The sequence below is a fragment of the Mizuhopecten yessoensis genome, unplaced genomic scaffold (assembly GCF_002113885.1).
Source record: "Mizuhopecten yessoensis strain PY_sf001 unplaced genomic scaffold, ASM211388v2 scaffold401, whole genome shotgun sequence".
NCBI classification, from domain to species: Eukaryota; Metazoa; Mollusca; class Bivalvia; order Pectinida; family Pectinidae; genus Mizuhopecten; species Mizuhopecten yessoensis.
This window is the reverse complement of record NW_018403528.1, coordinates 902,071-924,271: the sequence shown is the minus strand read 5'-3', so window position 1 is coordinate 924,271 and position 22,201 is coordinate 902,071. Positions and strand designations below refer to the sequence as shown.

The 22,201-nt window shown below is 36.9% G+C and overlaps 1 protein-coding gene across 1 annotated transcript in view; it reads left to right on the top strand.

The window, feature by feature from the left end:
- Positions 1–17,036, top strand: part of LOC110447621 (calmodulin-like protein 12) — a 61,586-nt gene extending 44,550 nt beyond the window's left edge. Inside the window, exons 8-11 of the mRNA XM_021493434.1 lie at positions 6,676–6,919; positions 11,087–11,313; positions 12,629–12,871; positions 15,913–17,036. Coding sequence (XP_021349109.1) covers positions 6,676–6,919; positions 11,087–11,313; positions 12,629–12,871; positions 15,913–16,001 — 803 coding nt within the window. The 3' untranslated portion in view covers positions 16,002–17,036. The remainder of the gene's footprint in view (positions 1–6,675; positions 6,920–11,086; positions 11,314–12,628; positions 12,872–15,912) is intronic.
- The last annotated feature ends 5,165 nt before the right edge of the window (positions 17,037–22,201 follow it).

Genomic DNA, 22,201 nt, shown 5'->3' with positions numbered 1-22,201 from the left:
TGGTCTATATCTAGTGTTTGTGTCCAGGACTCTCAGTGGTCTATAGCTAGCGTTTGTGTCCAGGTCTCTCAGTGATCTTTAGCTTGTGTTTGTGTCCAGGTCTCTCAGTGGTCTATATCTAGTGTTTGTGTCCAGGTTTCTCAGTAACCATAGCTAGTGTTTGTGTCCAGGTCTCTCGGTACTCTATAGCTAGTGTTTGTGTCCAGGTCTCTCAGTGGTCTATAGCTAGTGTTTGTGTACAGGTCTCTCAGTGATCTTAAGCTTGTGTTTGTGTCCAGGTCTCTCAGTGGTCTATATCTAGTGTTTGTGTCCAGGCCTCTCAGTGGTCTATAGCGTTAGTGTTTGACACCAGGTATCTAAGTGATCTATAGTGTTAGTGTTTTGTACCGGGTATCTCAGTGGTCTAAAGTGTTAGTGTTTCACACCAGGTATCTCAGTGGCCTATAGTGTTAGTATTCGGAACCCGGTTTCAAAGTGGTCTACAGTGTTAGTGTTTGACAATATCTAGTGTTTGTGTCCGGGCCTCTCAGTGGTCTATATCTAGTGTTTCTGTCCAGGTCTCTCAGTGATCTAAAGATAATGTTTGTGTCCAGGTCTCTCGGTGCTCTATAGCTAGTGTTTGTGCCCAGGTCTCTCAGTGGTCCATAGCTAGTGTTTGTGTCCAGGCCTCTCAGTGATCTATAGCTAGTGTTTGTGTACAGGTCTCGCAGTGATCTTAAGCTTGTGTTTGTGTACAGGTCTCTCAGTGATCAAAAACTAGTGTATGTGTCCAGGTCTCTCAATGATCTTAAGCTAGTGTTTGTGTCCAGGACTCTCAGTGGTCTATAGATAGTGTTTGTGTCCAGGCCTCTCAGTGGTCTATAGCGTTAGTGTTTGACACCAGGCATCTAAGTGGTCTATAGTGCTATTGTTTGACATCAGGTATATCAGTGGTCTATAGTGTTGGTCTTTAGTGTTAGTGTTTGGAACCAGGACTCTCAGTGGTCTATAGCGTTAGTGTTTGACACCAGGCATCTAAGTGGTCTATAGTGTTAGGGTTTGGAACCAGGTATCTCAGTGGCCTATAGTGTTAGTATTCGGAACCCGGTTTCAAAGTGGTCTACAGTGTTAGTGTTTGACAATATCTAGTGTTTGTGTCCGGGCCTCTCAGTGGTCTAAAGTGTTAGTGTTTGACAATATCTAGTGTTTGTGTCCAGGCCTCTCAGTGGTCTAAAGTGTTAGTGTTTCACACCAGGTATCTCAGTGGTCTTTAATGTAAGTTTATGGAACCAGGTATCTGGTATCTCAGTGGTCTGTAGTGTAAGTATTTGGTACCAGGGATCTCGGTAGTCTATAGTGTTAGTATTTTGTTCCGGGTATCTTACTGGTCTATAGTGTTAGTATTTCGTACCAGGTATCTCAGTAGTCTATCGTGTTAGTATTTGGAACAAGGTATCTCAGTGGTCTTTAATGTAAGTTTATGGAACCAGGTATCTGGTATCTCAGTGGTCTGTAGTGAAAGTATTTGGTACCAGGTATATAAGTGGTCTATAGTGTTATTGTTTGACATCAGCTATCTCAGTGGTCTATAACGTTGGTGTTTGGAACCTAGTGTTAGTGTTTGACACCAGGAATCTCAGTGGTCTATAGCGTTAGTGTTTGACACCAGGTGTGGTCTATAGTGTTAGTCTTTGACACCAGGTATCTAAGTGATCTATAGTGTTAGTGTTTGGAACCAGGTCTCTCAGTGGTCTATAGTGTTAGTGTTTGACACCAGGTATCTAAGTGGTCTATAGTGTTATTGTTTGACATCAGGTATCTCAGTGGTCTATAGTGTTAGTATTTGGAACCAGGTCTCTCAGTGGTCTAAAGTGTTAGTGTTTCACACCAGGTATCTCAGTGGTCTATAGTGTTAGTGTTCTGAACCAGGTATCTCAATGGTCTATAGTGTTAGTGTTTGACACCAGGTTTCTCAGTGGTCTATAGTGTTAGTGTTCTGAACCAGGTATCTTAATGGTCTATAGTGTTAGTGTTTGACACCAGGTTTCTCAGTGGTCTATAGTGTTAGTGTTCTGAACCAGGTATCTCAATGGTCTATAGTGTTAGTGTTTGACACCAGGTATCCCAATGGTCAATAGTGTTAGTGTTTGACACCAGGTATCTCAGTGGTCTATAGCGTAAGTGTTTGACACCAGGTATCTCAGTGGTCTATAGTGCTAGTGTTTGGAACCAGGTATCTCAGTGGTCTATAATGTTAGTATTTGGAACCAGGTATCTCAGTGGTCTAAAGTGTTAGTGTTTCACACCAGGTATCTCAGGGGTCTATAGTGTTAGTGTTTCGAACCAGGTATCTCAGTGGTCTATAGTGTTAGTATTTGGAACCAGGTCTCAAAGTGGTCTACAGTGTTAGTGTTTGACACCAGGTATCTCAGTGGTCTATAGCGTAAGTGTTTGACACCAGGTATCTCAGTGGTCTATAGCGTAAGTGTTTGACACCAGGTATCTCAGTGGTCTATAGTGTTAGCGTTCTGAACCAGGTATCTCAATGGTCTATAGTGTTAGTGTTTAGAACCAGGTATCTCAGTGGTCTTTAATGTTAGTATTTGGAACCAGGTATCTCAGTGGTCTATAGTGTTAGTATTTGGAACCAGGTCTCTCAGTGGTCTTTAGTGTTAGTGTTTGGAACCAGGTATCTCAGTGGTATATAGTGTTAGTGTTCTGAACCAGGTATCTCAATGGTCTATAGTGTTAGTGTTTAGAACCAGGTATCTCAGTGGTCTATAGTGTTAGTATTTAGAACCAGGTCTCTCAGTGGTCTAAAGTGTTAGTGTTTCACACCAGGTATCTCAGTGGTATATAGTGTTAGTGTTCTGAACCAGGTATCTCAATGGTCTATAGTGTTAGTGTTTGGAACCAGGTACCTCAGTGGTCTATAGTATAAGTATTTGGAACCAGGTATCTCAGTGGTCTAAAGTGTTAGTGTTTCACACCAGGTATCTCAGTGGTCTATAGTGTTAGTGTTTGGAACCAGGTATCTCAGTGGTCTATAGTATAAGTATTTGGAACCAGGTATCTCAGTGGTCTATAGTGTTAGTGTTTGGAACCAGGTATCTCAGTGGTCTATAGTGTTAGTATTTGGAACAATGTTTCTCAGTGGTCTGAAGTGTATGTGTCTGGAACCAGGTATCTCAATGGTCTATAGTGTTAGTGTTTGGAACCAGGTATCTCAGTGGTATATAGTGTTAGTATTTGGAACCAGGTACCTCAGTGGTCTATAGTATAAGTATTTGGAACCAGGTATCTCAGTGGTATATAGTGTTAGTATTTGGAACCAGGTACCTCAGTGGTCTATAGTGTTAGTGTTTGGAACCAGGTATCTCAGTGGTCTATATTGTTAGTATTTGGTAACAGGTATCTCAGTGGTCTATAGTGTTAGTGTTTGACACCAGGTACCTCAGTGGTTTATAGTGTTAGTGTTTGGAACCAGGTATCTCAGTGGTCTATAATGTTAGTGTTTGGTACCAGGTATCTCAGTGGTCTATAACGTTGGTGTTTGGAACCAGGTATCTCAGTGGTATATAGTGTTAGTGTTTGGAACGTAGTGTAAGTATTTGGTACCAGGTATCTCACTGGTCTGTATTGTATGTGTCTGGAATCAGGTATCTCAGTGGTACATAGTGTTAGTGTTTGGAACCAGGTACCTCAGTGGTCTATAGTATAAGTATTTGGAACCAGTTATCTCAGTGGTATATAGTGTTAGTATTTGGAACCAGGTACCTCAGTGGTCTATAGTGTTAGTGTTTGGTACCAGGTATCTCAGTGGTCTTTAATGTAAGTTTATGGAACCAGGTATCTCTGTGGTCTATAGTATTAGTGTTTAGAACCAGGTATCTTAGTGGTCTATAGTATAAGTGTTTGGAACCAGGTATCTCAGTGGTCTATAGTGTTAGTATTTGGAACAATGTATCTCAGTGGTCTGTAGTGTATGTGTCTGGAACCAGGTATCTCAGTGGTCTATAGTATTAGTGTTTAGAACCAGGTCTCTCAGTGTTCTATAGTGTTAGTGTTTGGAACCAGGTATCTCAGTGGTATATAGTGTTAGTATTTGGAACCAGGTACCTCAGTGGTCTATAGTGTTAGTGTTTGGTACCAGGTATCTCATTGGTCTATAGTATCAGTATTTGGAACCAGGTATCATCAGTGGTCTATAATGTTAGTATTTGGAACCAGGTATATCAGTGGTCTATAGTATTAGTGTTTATAACCAGGTATCTCAGTGGTCTTTAATGTTAATATTTGGAACCTGGTATCTCAGTGGTCTATAGTATTAGTGTTTAGAACCAGGTATCTCAGTGGTCTATAGTGTTAGTGTTTGGAACCAGGTATCTCAGTGGTATATAGTGTATGTGTCTGGAACCAGGTATCTCAGTGGTCTATAGTGTTAGTGTTTGGAATCAGGTATCTCAGTGGTCTATAGTGTTAGTGTTTGGTACCAGGTATCTCAGTGGTCTATAGTGTAAGTGTTTGGTACCAGGTATCTCAGTGGTCTATAGTGTAAGTGTTTGGTACCAGGTATCTCAGTGGTCTATAGTGTTAGTGTTTGGAACCAGGTATCTCAGTGGTCTATAGTGTTATTGTTTGGTACCAGGTATCTCAGTGGTCTATTGTATTAGTGTTTAGAACCAGGTATCTCAGTGCTCTTTAATGTTAGTATTTGGAACCAGGTATCTCAGTGGTCTATAATATAAGTGTTTAGAACCAGGTATCTCAGTGGTCTATAGTGTTAGTATTTGATACCAGGTATCTCAATGGTCTATAGTGTAAGTGTTTGGTACCAGGTATCTCAGTGGTCTATCGTGTTAGTGTTTGGTACCAGGTATCTCAGTGGTCTTTAATGTAGTTTATGGAACCAGGTATCTCAGTGGTCTATAGTGTTAGTGTTTGGTTCCAGGTATCTCAGTGGTCTATAGTGTTAGTATTTGGAACCAGGTATCTCAGTGGTCTGTAGTGTATGTGTCTGGAACCAGGTATCTCAGTAGTCTATAGTGCTAGTGTTTGGAACCAGGTATCACAGTGGTCTATAATGTTAGTGTTTGGTACCAACGATCTCAGTGGCCGACAATCGAACCAGGTACCTCAGTGGTCTATAGTGTTAGTGTTTGACACCAGGTATCTCAGTGGTCTATAGTGTTAGTGTTTGGAACCAGGTATCTCAGTGGTCTATAATGTTAGTGTTTGGTACCAACGATCTCAGTGGCCGACAATCGTAGATAAAAAAGTGGAGCTGATGGAGCATTTTTGTACCGACAAACAATTGTGACTGTAGCTTCTGACACTATCTGACAAAGGCATTTTAATTAAAAAAAAGTACACACAACAACAACAAAAAATGAAATGTTTTTATTTTGGTGTCTCGAACGCACGGTAGTCTAAATCACACGAGGTTTGCGAAAAGAAGTCTGCCAATAGTTACATATATTCATACGCGGTGAACTGGGTCACGTTCTACGCACTCAAGTTATTGAGAAATGACCAGACATGCCCACAGTTAGGTTATCGATTGAGAAACAGTTGCAATTATAAATAAGCGTTGACCAACAAGCAGTGTCTAAAACGAATGTGACCGTTTGCGTACATGTACTATTTTAAAACACAGTTACCAAATGCACGTACAGTACATACGCGGTCATTAATCTGTATTTCCACACCGTGTCAATGCTGCGAACTAAAACAGATGCTCTGCGTACATGTACCTTACGTACTATACCTGTTCATATACTTTACAACACTTATGAAAAAAGGTATAAGAACTTATATAAATCGCTCGTTTTGGCCCGAACATTAACGAGGTGTTCTTAAGGAAATCGGAGTACCCTGAGAAAACCCACTTGGTCCAACACGCAATACTATTCATGGACCTTTTCAGGTGCGATCGGGAAATCGAACCGCGGCCGTCTTAGTGAAAGGCGGGTGAGCTCTCAACTTCGCTACCCGACCGATGTCAATTCATGATTTAAATATTAAGCGTGCAAACCGTAAACCCCCGTAATATTATATAAACATTATATATTACACAACAATTTTGAAACAAGTTATTTTAACTGATACAAATTACTCCTGTTGGCCTGGATGCTTGTGCGTTGTGATGGGGCTGGGGCGGGGGAAGGGGTCTTAATGTGGAAGGAAACCGGAGTAACCGGGGAAAATCCACGTGGTCGGGCAGGTGACACCATAACTTTTCACGTCCGATCGGGGAATTGAACCCCGGCCGCTTTGGTGAAAGGCAAGTGCGCTTGCCACTTGGACTCATATTTCAATCAATGTCATATCAGCACAAACATTTCTACAAAAACAAAATGTTCTTCTACTTTTCTTATCGACCATTCGGGGTATTCACATGTTGTCAGGGCCTGTTTGGCATGTCGCTTTTCGATTTTCATGTCTTCCTGTTCAGTTACGACGTGTATGCATCTGTCTAGGAGAGTGCGAAATACCCCAAACTTCTGAACACTGTGACGTCATATGATACATGAAGTTGATTTTGTCCTTGTGTGTTGACGCTGCGCCGTTGAACATATTTTTTCCGTAGACTTTTTCACTATCATTTACCGTCCCCTCAATCTGTTTAGTTCATACATCCACCAATTTTATCTTTCTTTAATTCGTTTGAAGAAATTGATGTCCTCTTTTTTACAGGTAATGGTGAGATTGATTTTCAGGAATTCTTGACGATGATGGCTAGAAAAATGACGAGCATGGATTCCCATGAAGAATTGTCTGAGGCTTTCAAAGTATTTGACCGAGACGGTAACGGACTTATCAGTGCTGCAGAACTACGTCACGTGATGACAAATCTCGGCGAGAAGCTGACTGACGAGGAAGTAGATGAGATGATACGAGAGGCGGATGTCGATGGAGATGGACACGTAAATTACGAAGGTAAAAAACACCGCTTTGGGATGAAAAATTACGGTGATAAAAAAAAAAACACGCTTTGAGAAAAAATTTACGAAGGTAAAAACCCTTTTAAGGGATGAAAGTACCAAGTGCTGTTAAACAAATGTTCGTCCCTGTTTTATTGTCTGTTCGTCTTTGAGCGAAAGCGCGAATTCAACACGGAGTAATTAAGTTTATATATTTAGTTAGCAATACTGGTAAATTAGGTAAATGAATTAAACAATATGCAAATTTGACCCCAAAAGCCTGAGTAAAGATATATGTGACTACATTGTATTACACAAAGAGTTCATATCGTATTTTCGTAACAACATACCAGGGTGTTTACAATACATGGTGTTTATTATTAAATAGACACATGCAAAGACAATTTACGAAGGAAAACATTTCTTTTACTTATGCATTGTCCGGGCTTCAAACTCAAAATCACCGGCACCAAAATCACCTAGCCGAGAAACATCTGCAACTCTGACCTTTGAACTCACTACTTTCTACTTTCCAGCAAAAGCCAGTATTTGATGAATACATCTATAAAAAATAATGTTTTCTCTAACATTTTTTTCTTTCAGAGTTTGTGAAGATGATGACAACTAAGTAAATTTCGAGCAGAATTGTGTGTATGTACATGTTATGGTTCTGGAATGTTGACATAACAGAAAGAAACGTGTCAGTACGAAGGGAACGGAAAGAAGAGTTAACGGATAGAAAGTGGAGCCTCGAGTGCCAGGGGACTTGTCGAGACTTGTCGTTGTTGTAAAAGCCACTTACCTAATATGGTATGGCATTTTGTCACGGAAGGAAAAGAAAAGTATTCACTTTGCTATATATAGGTGTAAGGTTATTAGCTAACTTACGTATTTACCTAATATTAGTGTTGGCGTATTCACCCTTTTCAATAAAAGGCTTTTCTTGTAACAGTAATATCTTCGAATTGCATATTGAAACAAATGCACGCATTGTTGTGATTTGTTGGTACATGTCATTAAACAATCAAGGTCGACATTTGGATTCATTAAAGGAAGTTGAAAAGATTATTTTAAAGTGCCAAAGGAGCTGCAATTCAATATTTACCGGTATATAGTATCAATAATGTTTATTACTAACGGAGTTGCCTCCCTTGACACTGCACTGTAGTAGATCTTTTCGCTTTTGACTATATTTGTTGATTAATTGTATCAGGATTTTGACTTTTATTTGATATATTAATATTAATAAATTGATTGTGATACTAAATGGACTGATGTCTTCATTTCAACTATCATCTGTCCTATCTGATATTGCTGCAAGTAACACTCACAGATGAAAAGGAAGTCTGTAGGTCACAAACAATATTTGTTTAAATCATCAATTACGGTAGCTTTGCGACGGCATTCGCTTCAATCAAGAAATGCCCTGAACAAAACAATAAACACTTTCTTCAAGGATTCCTGTTCCACTGTTTAAAACTGTAACCGTATTACACTTAAAAAAAAAATTCTGGTGTGAGTTCAATTTTGATAAATTATATCTGAAAATACCTTGTGTAACTTTATATAGAAGCTAATAAAATCAATCATAGTGTTCTGTGAATTAAATGCCACGAAGTCGAACCGGGATTCGAGCACAGGACCACCGATTACTAAATCAAGGGAGGTGACTGCGCTCATGCGCTTACAGTGTGTCCGAAACATTTAATACACTACTACTTATAGGTCTGATACAAGCTTTAAGTTTCCTGTATACCTGGAATTGAAACCGAGCGGATTAAAATACGTTTATGTTACATTCTGTATTTTAAAATATTCCTGCTCCTGGGTCTTTATGAGAATTATAAATTCGATCCTTATTTATCAAGACCAGGAAATTTGATTTTTTAAACATTTATATTTTGAGACCTAAATGTACATTAACTGAATTGCTATTTCGGATCTGTTGATTTAAAGATTGTTAATTGTAAATACTTACAAAAGAACTAGACATAATTTGTGAAAACTTATAAAAATCCCTTTTTTCAATATACATCATACATAATCAATTATCGATTACGTAATTTTACAATATAGATGTATATGGCACTATATTTTCATAGAGACAGAAAGAGCAACGGAGAGAGACAGAGGGAGACAAATAAGAGTGAGAGAAAGACAGACAGAGAAACAGGATCGCATTCAACCAAGCCTGTTACATGTGACTAAACATTTTGGTACTGATCCTGTAATAATAACATTACCTTCGTTACTGAATGTCATCCTACGCTGTTAGGTATATAGAGGACAGATACAAAAGATTCGTAGTAATAACCATATACGTGACAGTCGGCACTTACCGATCCATTAGGCCGAATTTCCTCTTTAAACATATTGAATTCGGAAAATGGGCGTTGTACATATGTATTGTGTAAGATTTGGAGTTGACAAGCGATAGAGGAAGGCTTCTAAATAAAAGTAAGAACTGAAAATGGTACTGCTAGTTTATGTCTTGTCCAATAAATTGTTGTCGTTATACATACATGTAAAATATTAGATTTTTCTCTCCTGTGCTGGTTGAAATAAAGAATATTGTTTACGCTATAAAACTGACTTACGTAAGGCCTCAATCCTTTGGACGATTTAAACATAACATACATTAAGCCGTTATAAAGTGATATGTGTCTATAGAGCTGTCCCATTAAAAGTCGAATGATGACATCGGCGGTGGCGGAACAATGACATCTTAAGCACCAGACGAACTAACGGGGCTTTTAAAAGGGCCCTGTCCCATTGTCAGTGGAAGGTCAGTATCACCGAATAAGATAAATAGTTCAGAGATTTGTGTCATCAATGGTCAATAAAATCGCACATCGATAGTTGACAATGTGTTCAGCTCCGAGTAGGACCTGCTATTCTTGTTGTTAGAAGCATTCTTTTTAGAAATTTTGCCAGAAAAACTATATATTTTCAAAAAATTGTTTAATTTGATGCTATTATGTTTGAATTAATTTAACATCGTCAAATATTCCTTTAAATAATCTTTGATATATATTGAAAACCGGAGAATCGACGAAAATAATCATCCCATTTTCCCGAAGGGACTAAGATTTTTGGCGATGAGGATATATAACATTTATTGGAAGTAGCTGGTTGGAATTTAATCGCCAAAGAGTGTTATACTTCTCACAACGTGCATGCTACACAAACGGCAATTTATATTATCATTACCCGGGAAGAAAAAAGAAGAATCTTCTGAACAAGGATCATTTTTCAACGAACAACATTTATACCGGTGGAATCTTTTAAATACACCAATTCAAGTAAAATGACGCTGGTAGGTATTCATTTAACATCTGTTTTATTCAGATAAGATGATGAAGTTTACATAAATTGTTTCATTCACAGCTTGCTTTTAAAATTTAAGATATGATTGTTTTCATAAATATCTTGCGTGTTTAAGTTTTCCATAAAAATATCGTATCGTTCATAATTCATATGATATAGATATCCATATTTTGTCTATGCATTTGATTCAAAAGTACATGAACGATATTAAGATATAGATAACTTTAAATTACAGCAATCGATGATGGCTAAGTATGACATGACTTTGGTTCAGATTAAAGGTATGTTGAATTTTTAACTTTCAATAAATTTTGATGTTGGAACACCATAGTCACAAATGTTTACCGTTACCTTGATAAACACAATTATCTCCCTTCCGAGTAGTTGCACTGTTCATAATATAATCAATGGGTTTTACGCATCTCCCCTTCTATTTCTAAATTAGTTTAGACCAATATGTATGTCCACCTTTTTCGCCTCTAGCACACCACTGATGAGTTTTAAAAGGATGAACAAAAACCGGTATGGTTAAATTTAATTCATGTTTGCATATTAAAACTTTAACCAAATTTTAAAAGTGATAAGCAATTAAATCAAGAATGTATCTTCAGGAATTCAAGTCAACCCACAAAATATTTACAAAACGACAACGATGCACATCTTTTAACGATTGATATTCACATGCACTTATTATACTTTTCTATCAACATTTTTAAGACCATTTTAAAATCATACATGCTATGCCAAACATTCTTTTTATTAAAAAATACTCCCGAGTTCATTAGGAATGATTGGCACTTTTCGATTTAAAGGTCATTTTCTTTTATTACTTTCCTTTTCATCAGTGTGCATGCTGTGTCTTGCGATTTTGATGACTTAAACTTGCTCAGCAAATACACAATAGGGGAGGAATATCTAATTATATCAACTGATTTTCCAGAGATGCGTGACGTTTTTAAGATATTTGACGGTAACGGAGACGGCGTTATCTCTGAGAAGGAACTTGGAACAGTGCTTCGGTCACTGGGTGAAAATCTATCTGACAACGACCTTCACGACATGATGCTGGAGGTTGATGAAGACGGTATGTATGTAAGATTTGAATTCCTTCCGGTCTACATCTGTATTTAATACAATAACGTGTTTCATTGAGTTAGTCGTTTTCATCTGGCTTTCATATTGACTATGAATGCCGAATGAAAACATTTTCTTACTTTTGAAATATTTACATCCCTGCAGGTCAGGGATCGAGAAACGAATACAACGGCTGTTACCGATTGCATGTATCGTAAGAGGTTACTTATGTGAGAATCCCTGCGTTGGAGATTTGCCTTTGTACCCTCTAGTTCTGGACATAAAAGCAACCAAAATAAATCTGCTGCACCAATTGCAATATTTGGCATATTTCTATTTCTTTCTATTTCTAGACACCTTTTTTTCGTAGCTCCTTGCTTGGCAATACCTCACTTTTGGCTCTAATGTTGAGCATCAGCCTATTTGAGGAGGGTAATTAATTCTGTTCCCAGGCCTGGACATACCAAAGTCCTTAAAAATGGTAGTTAGTATACCTTCTGATTAACGTTCAGCATTAAGGGGAATGATAACTACTTGTTCACCCGTTGTCAGCATAATTTGACAGGGCGGAATGCTGTGCTGGGTCGCTTCGGCATGGTATTTCAGTGAGGTAGCACTATAAAGATCTCCGCTATCACAAGGAGGCAAATACAACAACATACCCTATCTACAGCACACATACACACATGCACGCATACATAACACACATAGAGGCACGTCCTTAAATGACCTTAGCTGTTAAACAAAATAAAAATCAAACAAATATTTTATTCTCACATGTATGGTCACTATCGTTATCCTTGTTTATTGGACATGTTATCCAACTTCTAGGGAGAGTGCTTATCAACAACGTAATAATGACATCACAGTGATGGGGTTACTTCGATGATTTGGTCGTGGCAATCAGTTCTGCCTGTCTACAATTGACAATATAAAAACTCCACAAACCTCAGATTGCATTCATAACAGCTATACATGCCATGGTGTATCTGTTGATGCCATCTTTATCATGACGTCTCATCATATGACACTACTGACCCTCGCTCTATGTACTATTTCTTCACTTATGAGAACAAAATATTGAGTTTTTATTAATTGATCACATTTTCTATGAAAATGAAATGAATACAACTTTCAATTGGCTTTTATAATCGATATGAATGCCAACTTGAATTTTCATTTATGTTTGGTATTCACATTGACAATTAATGCCAACTGAGGTAGTTCAACGGTTAAATGAATGCCATTTGAATTGTACATGTATAGGTTACATATTGGCAATTAGACATATATTTTAATTTTCACCTTTCGTTTAATTAAATCAGGAAACGGTGAAATCGATTTCCAGGAGTTTCTTTCTATGATGTCCCGAAGAATGAAAGACAGAGGTTCCAAGGATGATCTTCGCGAGGCGTTCCGAGTGTTCGACCTGGACGGAGACGGCTTCATTACAGCCAACGAGTTACGTCACGCCATGACAAGCATGGGCGAGAAGCTGACCGAGGAGGAGGTGGAGGAAATGATTACAGATGCGGACGCTGACGGAGATGGCCGGATAAACTATATCGGTAAGATGGAAATGATAAATGTTGGCGTATTTTCCTATTTATTATTCTTGTACATTTTTCCTACAACAAGCTGTAGAAGTGAAAGTTACATATAACAATTGACCCAATTAAGCACATCTGCATTAAACATTGTCGAATACGTATGCAACCCCAATTCATTTAAGAAAGTTAGCACTTTTCATTTTAAGTAAAATATGCCTATTCCCTTCTTTTTGCCAAGTTTGTGAAGAGCTTTAAGATACTATGATTATGCTCATAACTGTGCCTTCATGTTTCGTTCTCGCTTTGAAGACATGATACTTCATACTTAGATTTGACTAAGCTTTACATGACGGGTGTGGTCGATTAAGCAAAAGACGCTTACTCTTCCGGAACACATGGTTTAATTTTTCCTTTTTTTTTAATTGGTATACATGTTACTCTTTTTTTTTCTTTCATTTTATCGATTTTGGTGTTCTAGTAACGGGTTTGTTGTCTTGGTTCTCTTGTTGCTGTCTATGACAACACTCGATGAAGTTTTCATTTGACGGCGACTCATTTTTTAACAAGTTTGTATGTAAAATATAAAAATGAAATATGAGACAAAAACGTTTTTGTATCACCACTGTTCTGTACAAAAGACTGTTTGTTGGCTGAAGATTGTAAAGAGGATATGGTGGACACAATTATTAACTCGTATTGTATGTATGGAGGGATTAAGATGAAAGCGAAAGGTAGAAAGCTCGATGGTTACACGGGTATGTGTCAAGTATTTCTCTAATTGACCTTCCAGAGTTATAAGTGCGAAGTGGGGCCTTTGTACAATTTCCCTACGAGTATTGACTCTTCATGGCAACTATTTATACCGGCACCAATCGAGTGTTTGTATTTACCGATGAATGGCAGGGGAAAATCTGCGTCATAATCAAATGTCTCAGGGTTTAAAATTGAACTCCTTCGAATTAGACTTTTTATCCATTCTATATGTTACCAACGTAAATTAAAGCACATCATGTACATATTTATCAAAATAGTTCGGTGCATAATTGGCGTGTAAACGAAATTAAAAAGGACTACTTTTCCAAGCACGAAATTCGTCGGTAAAACACAATTGTATTTAACCGTAGCACACATTATCGCCAATAAGTAACGTATAATTGATTGTTTGTCTTAGTATACATGAACATATGTATATTGTATTTATTTTAACTTGAAGAAATGAGAAATGAACAGTTAATCAATTGGCAACAGTTTGTTCTTGTGTGCCAACGTTGTGCTATATTTTGTTGACGCTGTGCTATATTTTGTTCCGGTATGTTGACCCTGAGCTATATTTTGTTCCCGTATGTTGACCCTGAGCTATATTAAGTTCCCGTATGTTGACCCTGAGCTATATTAAATTCCCGTATGTTGACCCTGAGCTATATTAGGTTCCCGTATGTTGACCCTGAGCTATATTTTGTTCCCGTATGTTGACGCTGTGCTATATTTTGTTCACGTATGTTGACGCTGTGCTATATTTTGTTCCCGTATGTTGACGCTGTGCTATAATTTGTTCCCATATGTGACCCTGAGCTATATTTTGTTTCCGTATGTTGACGCTGAGCTATAATTTGTTTCCGTATGTGACCCTGAGCAATAATTTGTTCCCGTATGTGACCCTGAGCTATTTTTAGTTCCCGTATGTTGACCCTGAGCTATTTTTTGTTCCCGTATGTTGCCCCGGAGCTATATTAAGTTCCCGTATGTTGACCCTGAGCTATATTTTGTTCCCGTATGTTGACCCTGAGATATAATTTGTTTCCGTATGTTGACCCTGAGTTATTTTTTGTTCCCGTATGTTGACCCTGAGCTATTTTTTTTTCCCGTATGTTGACCCTGAGATATAATTTGTTCCCGTATGTTGACACTGACTTATATTTTGTTCCCGTATGTTGACCCTGAGCTATATTAAGTTCCGGTATGTTAACCGTGAGCTATATTTTGTTCCCGTATGCTGACCCTGAGCTATATTTTGATCCCGTATGTTGACCTTGAGCTATATTTTGTTCCCGCATGTTGACGCTGTGCTATATTTTGTTCCCGTATGCTGACCCTGAGCTATATTTTATTACCGTATGTTGACCCTGAGCTATATTTAGTTCCCATATGTTGCCCTGTTTATTGACGCTGTTCTATGTTTCGTCCCTGTGTGTCTACGCTATGGTATATGGTCTATATTTTACTTACATAACATATGTTTTTGGCAATATGAAGAAAAAAATGAAAATTTTAATATCCATATCGAAAACTTATAATGGAAGTAGATTGTACAGAGTTAATTATGATAAACACGTTTCAACTATATATAATTGGAGTCAGAACACGGTAACATGTAACATTGGTTAAAACAGAATTGAAGGAAAATCAATATTCAGTGTGAAATTGACACTTCACACAAGAGTAGTTCTGGGTCAATATACTCGGCAAGTTCATGGGTGTTGTTGTTTTATTGTTATGAGGTTACGGTATCTAGTTTCAAAAGACCTGTGCCCGCATTCATGAAACCATTCTCATGCTCAAGCATAGATTTTGTGTTCAAGCCTAATTTCTTGTTTCGTTTATAAATTAGTAATAGCAGCTTATTTTGTCAATGATTTCGAGAAAGAGAAAAAAATGGAGAGACTTAAAGCCAATTAATGTTGTCAATGTTTACATTGGACAGTGATCGTTTGACATGATTTAAGTCCGTTTTAAGAAATAAGGCCTGAACACAAAATCCATGCTGGAGCATGAGAACGTTTTCTTGAATACGGGTCATGTTGTACATGTAACTGTAAATATCCCAAGCCTTGTTAATTAATTGTCTACTTTTTTCCTTTTTTACGTAAATGAAATATATACAATGTACATCCATCCAACACTGCTGTGTGTATTCATTTGCACACTTACACAATATCATTGTCGCAACAAGATACGCAACAACATATCATAGACAAAGGGCATGATGTTAAATCTTCCGTAAAACGTGTATTTGAATAGTCCTCCTTTCACTCAGATGTTTATGTAAATTTGCTTTTTAGAATTCGTCGAAATGTTAGCAGCTGAAAAAGTACCTTCGCCTGTTCCACCGGAACCTATTCCAAAGGAGCTCAGCACTGTTCCTGAATGAAGAACAACGATCAGAATTTGTATCATGTCAACTTTGTTTTACGTGTACAAAATTGTTTCCTCACAAGATTATCACCATAATACTAAAGAAATAACAATATGACTGCATATTAGAGGGCATTGTAACTTCTTAGAAATATTTATCATATACCTGGTCGCAACATAAATATTCATTTTGATATCATAACGATGAATATCTTTTAATTAAGGAATCATGTCTAACTGCAGGCAAAGCAGTAGAGAATTCAACTGTGGTATTTCGTATACATATGTAGTAATCTACCCTTAATTTCGTTGTGGATATAACTATAGCACAATTGGGTCATGTCACGTCGGTTGACCAGGCTAAGCGACAATATAAAAGTCTGAGGTCTACGGTTGTTATCTTGTTCCGTATTGATGAAAGCCATGGTCATGCTCAAGCATTGATTCTGTGCTCAAACCGACTTTCTTGAAGGTACCCTTATTCCTGCGACATGTTAAATACATCAACTGTAAATATTGCAAAATGTATTTCCCTTAATGTTTCTCCAGCGTTCTTCCAAATCTTTGACAAAAAAAAGGGTATTTTTGTCACTAATTTATTACTGGAACAAGAAATCGTGCTTGGGCGCAAACTTTGAGCTAAAGCATGACAACGTTTTCGTGAATACAGGCCCGAGTCTAGCCCTTCTGATTTAACACTAAGGACACTGAAGCTGACTTTATTTTCATTTATTTCATCTTTGTTATAATTTCATTAAATTCCTGTAAGGTACGACTTTCTTTACCGAAATGATCATCAAAGCATTTGTCAGACGGAACGAAAGTGTCTAATCCATAGCTACAAATGTACAGTGTTTGGCAGTGGTACGAAATGTTCGTTGGGTCTGATGTCTCTCTGATGTGACTTGGTGAAAACAGTGCCTGTAACATTGTCGAACGATTTAAACATTGTTTCATTAACATTCTAATGAATATGCCTAATATTTTATTTGAGATAATTTATCATACTTTGAATAAGAACAACAATTTCTTCGAGAGAATTAAAATATTGTGGCGCAAAAATGAAGGTTTATAGTTCTGTTTTCATATTCTTACAATTAAACATAGATGGATACGTTTGTATTTTATTAAAACATTCAAGTTCATTACTTATTCACAGTAATTAACGACAAAAGGCTAAAAGATGAAAACCATCTGCTAGCTTTTTCTAGCGTATATTTGTTAAGTATAATTGAAATGAACCAAATTAGCGATTTTTTGCAAACCTAAAAACTTTACAAATTAATACAAACCGAATCATGTGAGTCAGGACCACCCAGGTGAAACCCAAATAATATAACTCTTTGAATGATCCAACATGTTACTCAAGTGCTACATTACTGTCATCGTGACGTCGACGGGTGTTAGTTTCTTTGTTTAAGATTGTTTTTGCGATACGTCTGTCATCACAAAAGCTCTCAAATAAACTGTTTTGTTCGAGTCAGCAAACCACGCAGAATGTTCATGTCCCAATAAGCTAGTCATGATTTTATTCGTAGATAATATGTCGGAATACCAACATCTTATTTCTTACTTTTCGTAAGAAATGTAATTACAACATCATGTTACAGTAGATAAAACAGGATGTCGGAATGTTCCGATTAGACAGCGTTTACTGTATATTTTGTTCCCGGACGTCAACCCTGAGCTATATTAAGTTCCCGTATGTTGACCCTTCTTTTCTTTTCTTTTTTAAACCGAATGTATTCAATTATTTGTGGCACAAAATAAAAAGAAAATTAAAGTCATATTTGTTATTGTGTATCGAAATGGCATTTGATTTTGTCCTTTAAGTAATGAACATCAAAGACATAAAAACTTCTACAGGACGATCAATTTCAACATTTGAAGAAAGGATAATTATTTAAAATACACATTAACCTTCAAGTCGGAAGATACGTTCACCTCATTAGATTTTTATCAAAGACGAAGGGTGTATATTGTTGCCTTGATACGCATACCAAGTTTAAAGGTTTTTTGATAAGGATTAAAAACCAATTATTTTATTTTAAGTGGAAAGGTGTCAATACATTACACACAAAACCCTAGAGAAAAATAGTCTGTCCTGGTTTCGCTGACAGTTTTAATTAAGTTTTTTAATACCTCTAGTCACAGTGTTAATTCTGAGAGGAAAGATATGTTTGTGAAACTGGATAAAGCAATATATAATTAAACTTTTTTTATTTTCAACAATTATGAAAGTAAGTTTTCAAACTTACATGTATAGTTATCATCTTGTTGGCCCCGGTGAAATTGCGTAGAGGGTCTCAATGGAGGAAGAAAATGGAGTACCCAGTAAAACCAACGTGGTCTGGCATGTGACTCCTTATCTTTTAAAGCCGGATCGGGGAATCAAACACCGACCGCCTTGGTGAAAGGCGAGTGCGCTATCCACTGCGCCATCCTACCACCCATGATAATGGGATGAACATATAAAGTAGGTTTAGGTATAAATTATTACTTTTTATTTCATTTATAAATATAGATGTCTACGAGTGTTCAAATAAACTAAGAGCGCCTACCTAACTGGTGCCAGAGGCGTATTGACAATAATAAATCATTAAGAGATAAATCCGTCATGTACATGTATATATATATATAAAAAAAAATAGAACAAAAGACAGAGATAGCGTCTCTAGGCCTTTCTCGGGTTGATTCCCCGTTCATCAGGAGACTGTTTATTTTGAAGACAGGCATTGTGTAAACAACTTTGACCTCACAATGCCTGTCTTCAAAATAATTTAGCTTGTATTGTTGTTGACGTCATGGATTTATGTGTATGCCTTCTGTGACGTCATAATGACTTTGCATTATTGATGACGTCATACTTTCTTGTGTAAACAACTATGACCTCACAATACCTGTCTTCAAAATAAACAGTCTTCTGATGAACGGGGAATCAACCCGAGAAAGGCCTAGAGACGCTATCTCGGTCTTTTGTTCTATTTTTTATATTTAATTCCAACACAAGGACTTCTCAATGTTTTCTTTATATATATATATATATAGATAGATATCATGAATCTAGTTGCAAACGAAACGTTCAGAAAATGTTTCAGGGCAAACATGTAAAGCTGCAAATATCTAGCTTACCCTGGCCTAGAGCGCATTGACAATTTTCATAAATTGACTCGTATAATTATAGTGTCACTTGCTTCGTTAAGACTGTTTTAATTAAGATGGAACATAAAGTAAAAAGATCTATCTTTATGGCCAGGACCCGCAGCGTAAATAAATTTAAATGGCCTGATTTTAACGTTAAATTCTTCATTAAGATTGTAACGTTTTGAAAAGGGAAAGGAAAAGCTGCCAAAACGTTTTAATTAAGTGTGTGTGTCACATAAAATAAGAAAATACCTCAACATAAAGTAATACGTGACTATTTTCTGTAAGATGTGTGTATATATTGAGATAGATGGCAGGTTAGGAAAACATGTTAGCTAAAACGGAGTAGAATCCGAGGGCAAAAGCGTATAGAAATAAAAATATATATAAAACGTTCCGTTTTTCATTTAAACTTGTTATGAATCTAGATGAGACACGACATGCATACACATTTTACATTTCTATTGTTGTTTTGTGACGTAGATGTGTATCAATTCTGTTAGGGTAAGGGGTAGGTACACTGTAATAACGGTTTAAATGTGGGGATGTATTAGCGACCTGAGACGCCATTATGTTAGGGTTGTGTTCACGTATCGTGACAAGAACCCCAGTTACTCAAAACCGGTATATAAATGTTTGTATATACCTATGTCAAGACATGTCCGTCTGAGTGACGTGGAGAACCGATTGGTTTGGAGTTTTTGAAATGTCCATTGATATAGTTATATTAAATAGAATACCACAATTTGGATGGTGGTTTTTGCCTTAAGTTCTATACGGCAATTTTGGCATGGGCCTTCATAAACAATTTGGAGTTCTATAAATCTTTTTTTATGTAATGCTACTCGAATACTGTAAATAAACCGCACTTGACGAACGGAACATAATAACCAGATCCATTAAAACTCTATTTGTCTGATTCAACGTTTGTGAGCAGTCGAACTCAGTGTTTGTGTAGTTAAACAACAGGTAAACACACAGTTCCTGACAGTTTTGCAATATTTTTCTATCGTGTTTCCTTGCGCTATACATACCTTGATATACCGTCGGACGCAGCGGGTCATCAGCACAATGGTAAGTCGTTTGTATCACCTTTATTTCTAAGATGCGTTTATGCGCGCATGACCTGTCTATTGAACGTGGCCGTTACAGAGATACACCTAGAGAAGAAAGAAAATGTATTTCATGTAATGAAAATGATATAGAAGATGAATTTCATTTTATAATTGAATGTAATCGCTATTCAGACCTCCGGTCTAAATACATTAAGAAATACTATTTCAAAAGGCCTAGTATGTATAAATTTGTTCAATTACTCAAAAACGAAAACACAAAAGAACTTAATAATTTAGGAAAGTATTAATCACTAGCGTTAAAACGTAGAGCAGATTTATTAAGAGGTCATCAGTAGAACAGGTCATGATAAGATACATGTTTTACATCAGTTTATTGAATACTAATTCTTGTATGGGTGAATGAGGGTGAAAAGGGTTCTGGCGTGTGTATGAATGTGAGTATGATGAATGACGAATGATTGCTGCTGCTGTTGCTGATATGATGACGATGATGATTGATGAATAAGAAGAGGATGATGTGCGCGAGTTAGTGTGAGTGTTCTCGATGATGAGGATGATGTTTCCGAGTCAGTGTGAGTGTGTCCTTGTGAGTGTCTTTGTCTTATATGTAATTGCCATAAGTTGTAAAACTTCAGCAAATAAAGAACTTGAACTTGATTTCCTGTCATGTTGGATGAAGACAAGTGTGAAGATGTGAGTGCATTTAATACTTAATATTTTATTACTTCATTCTTATCTCATAACTGTATGAAATAAGCGAATTGTCATAATTAACAGACGTAGTAAAGTGTCTCAGTTGTCTTAATCTAAGTCTGTTGTCAAGTATCTAAGTTGTCTAGTAACTGAATTGTCTTTATCTTAATATGTTGTTAAGTGTCTCATTTGTCTTAATATAAATGTGTTGTCATGTGTCTCAATTTTCTTAATTTAAATCTGCTGTTAAGTGTCTCAGTTGTTCTAATCTTAATCCGTTGCCGTGTGTCACAGTTGTCTTAATCTAATTATGTTTCTAGGTAATTTGATTTCCTGTTATCAAAATCAGCGGTGGATTCGAACTAGAGACGTTAATCAGTGTCTGCCATTACGTCATCTTTCACTTTATATGTAAAACACTTTACTCTATCAAAATATTTCAGGTATACGTTTCTTAAATTGCTATATCCACTACTGATGTAGCTAGAAAAAGCCACTCTTAAGCGCTTAACATTAATCGATATACACTTTAAACAATCAACACAATTAGCATATACATTAATCAATACAATTTTGAGGAATTAGCAGGAGCTGCCTTTTAAGGTTCTAACTACTAGTCCTATGCCACCTGGCTAATATCTCCCTATGTGTTTATGCCTGCGTGTGTGTTAAAGGTGTATTGTATTCTGTTTGTATATGGTATATGTGTATATGTGATATATGGTTTTCTTATACCTGGAATACATACCACCGAGTCGACAAAGGTGATGATTTGTCAAATCCTTTATAAATTCAGTTTAAAAATCATTACACAAACATTTTTATTATATTTTTAAATACCTTAAGTACGTTAATTATATCTCACATCCACTTAATAGTATTACAGGCTGTTAATGGGGGTATGAATACTGGGGAACAAATACAACAGAACACTAACATACTGCTTTTTTAAAGTGAACCTCATTGGAGTACTATATATGAAAACAGGATTGTGAATATAATTATCTAGCTTTTATTTTGCATATGCCATGTGATATTTCAAATAAGCAACCTCTCTGTAAGTTAATCACTGGAAACAATAAAATTCAAACAGTCGGTCAAGAAATTGAAACTTCCAGACATGTGTAGTAATTGAAAAAAAAGTTTTAGTTCGGTAACTAAAAAACATGTTTCCCCCCCCCCCCCCCCCCCCCCCCCCCCCCCCCCCCCCCCCCCCCCNATCCACGGATGCATTGTATACACAAATAATCCACGGCTATTTACAAATAATCCACGTCTACATACAAATAATCCACGGCTATAT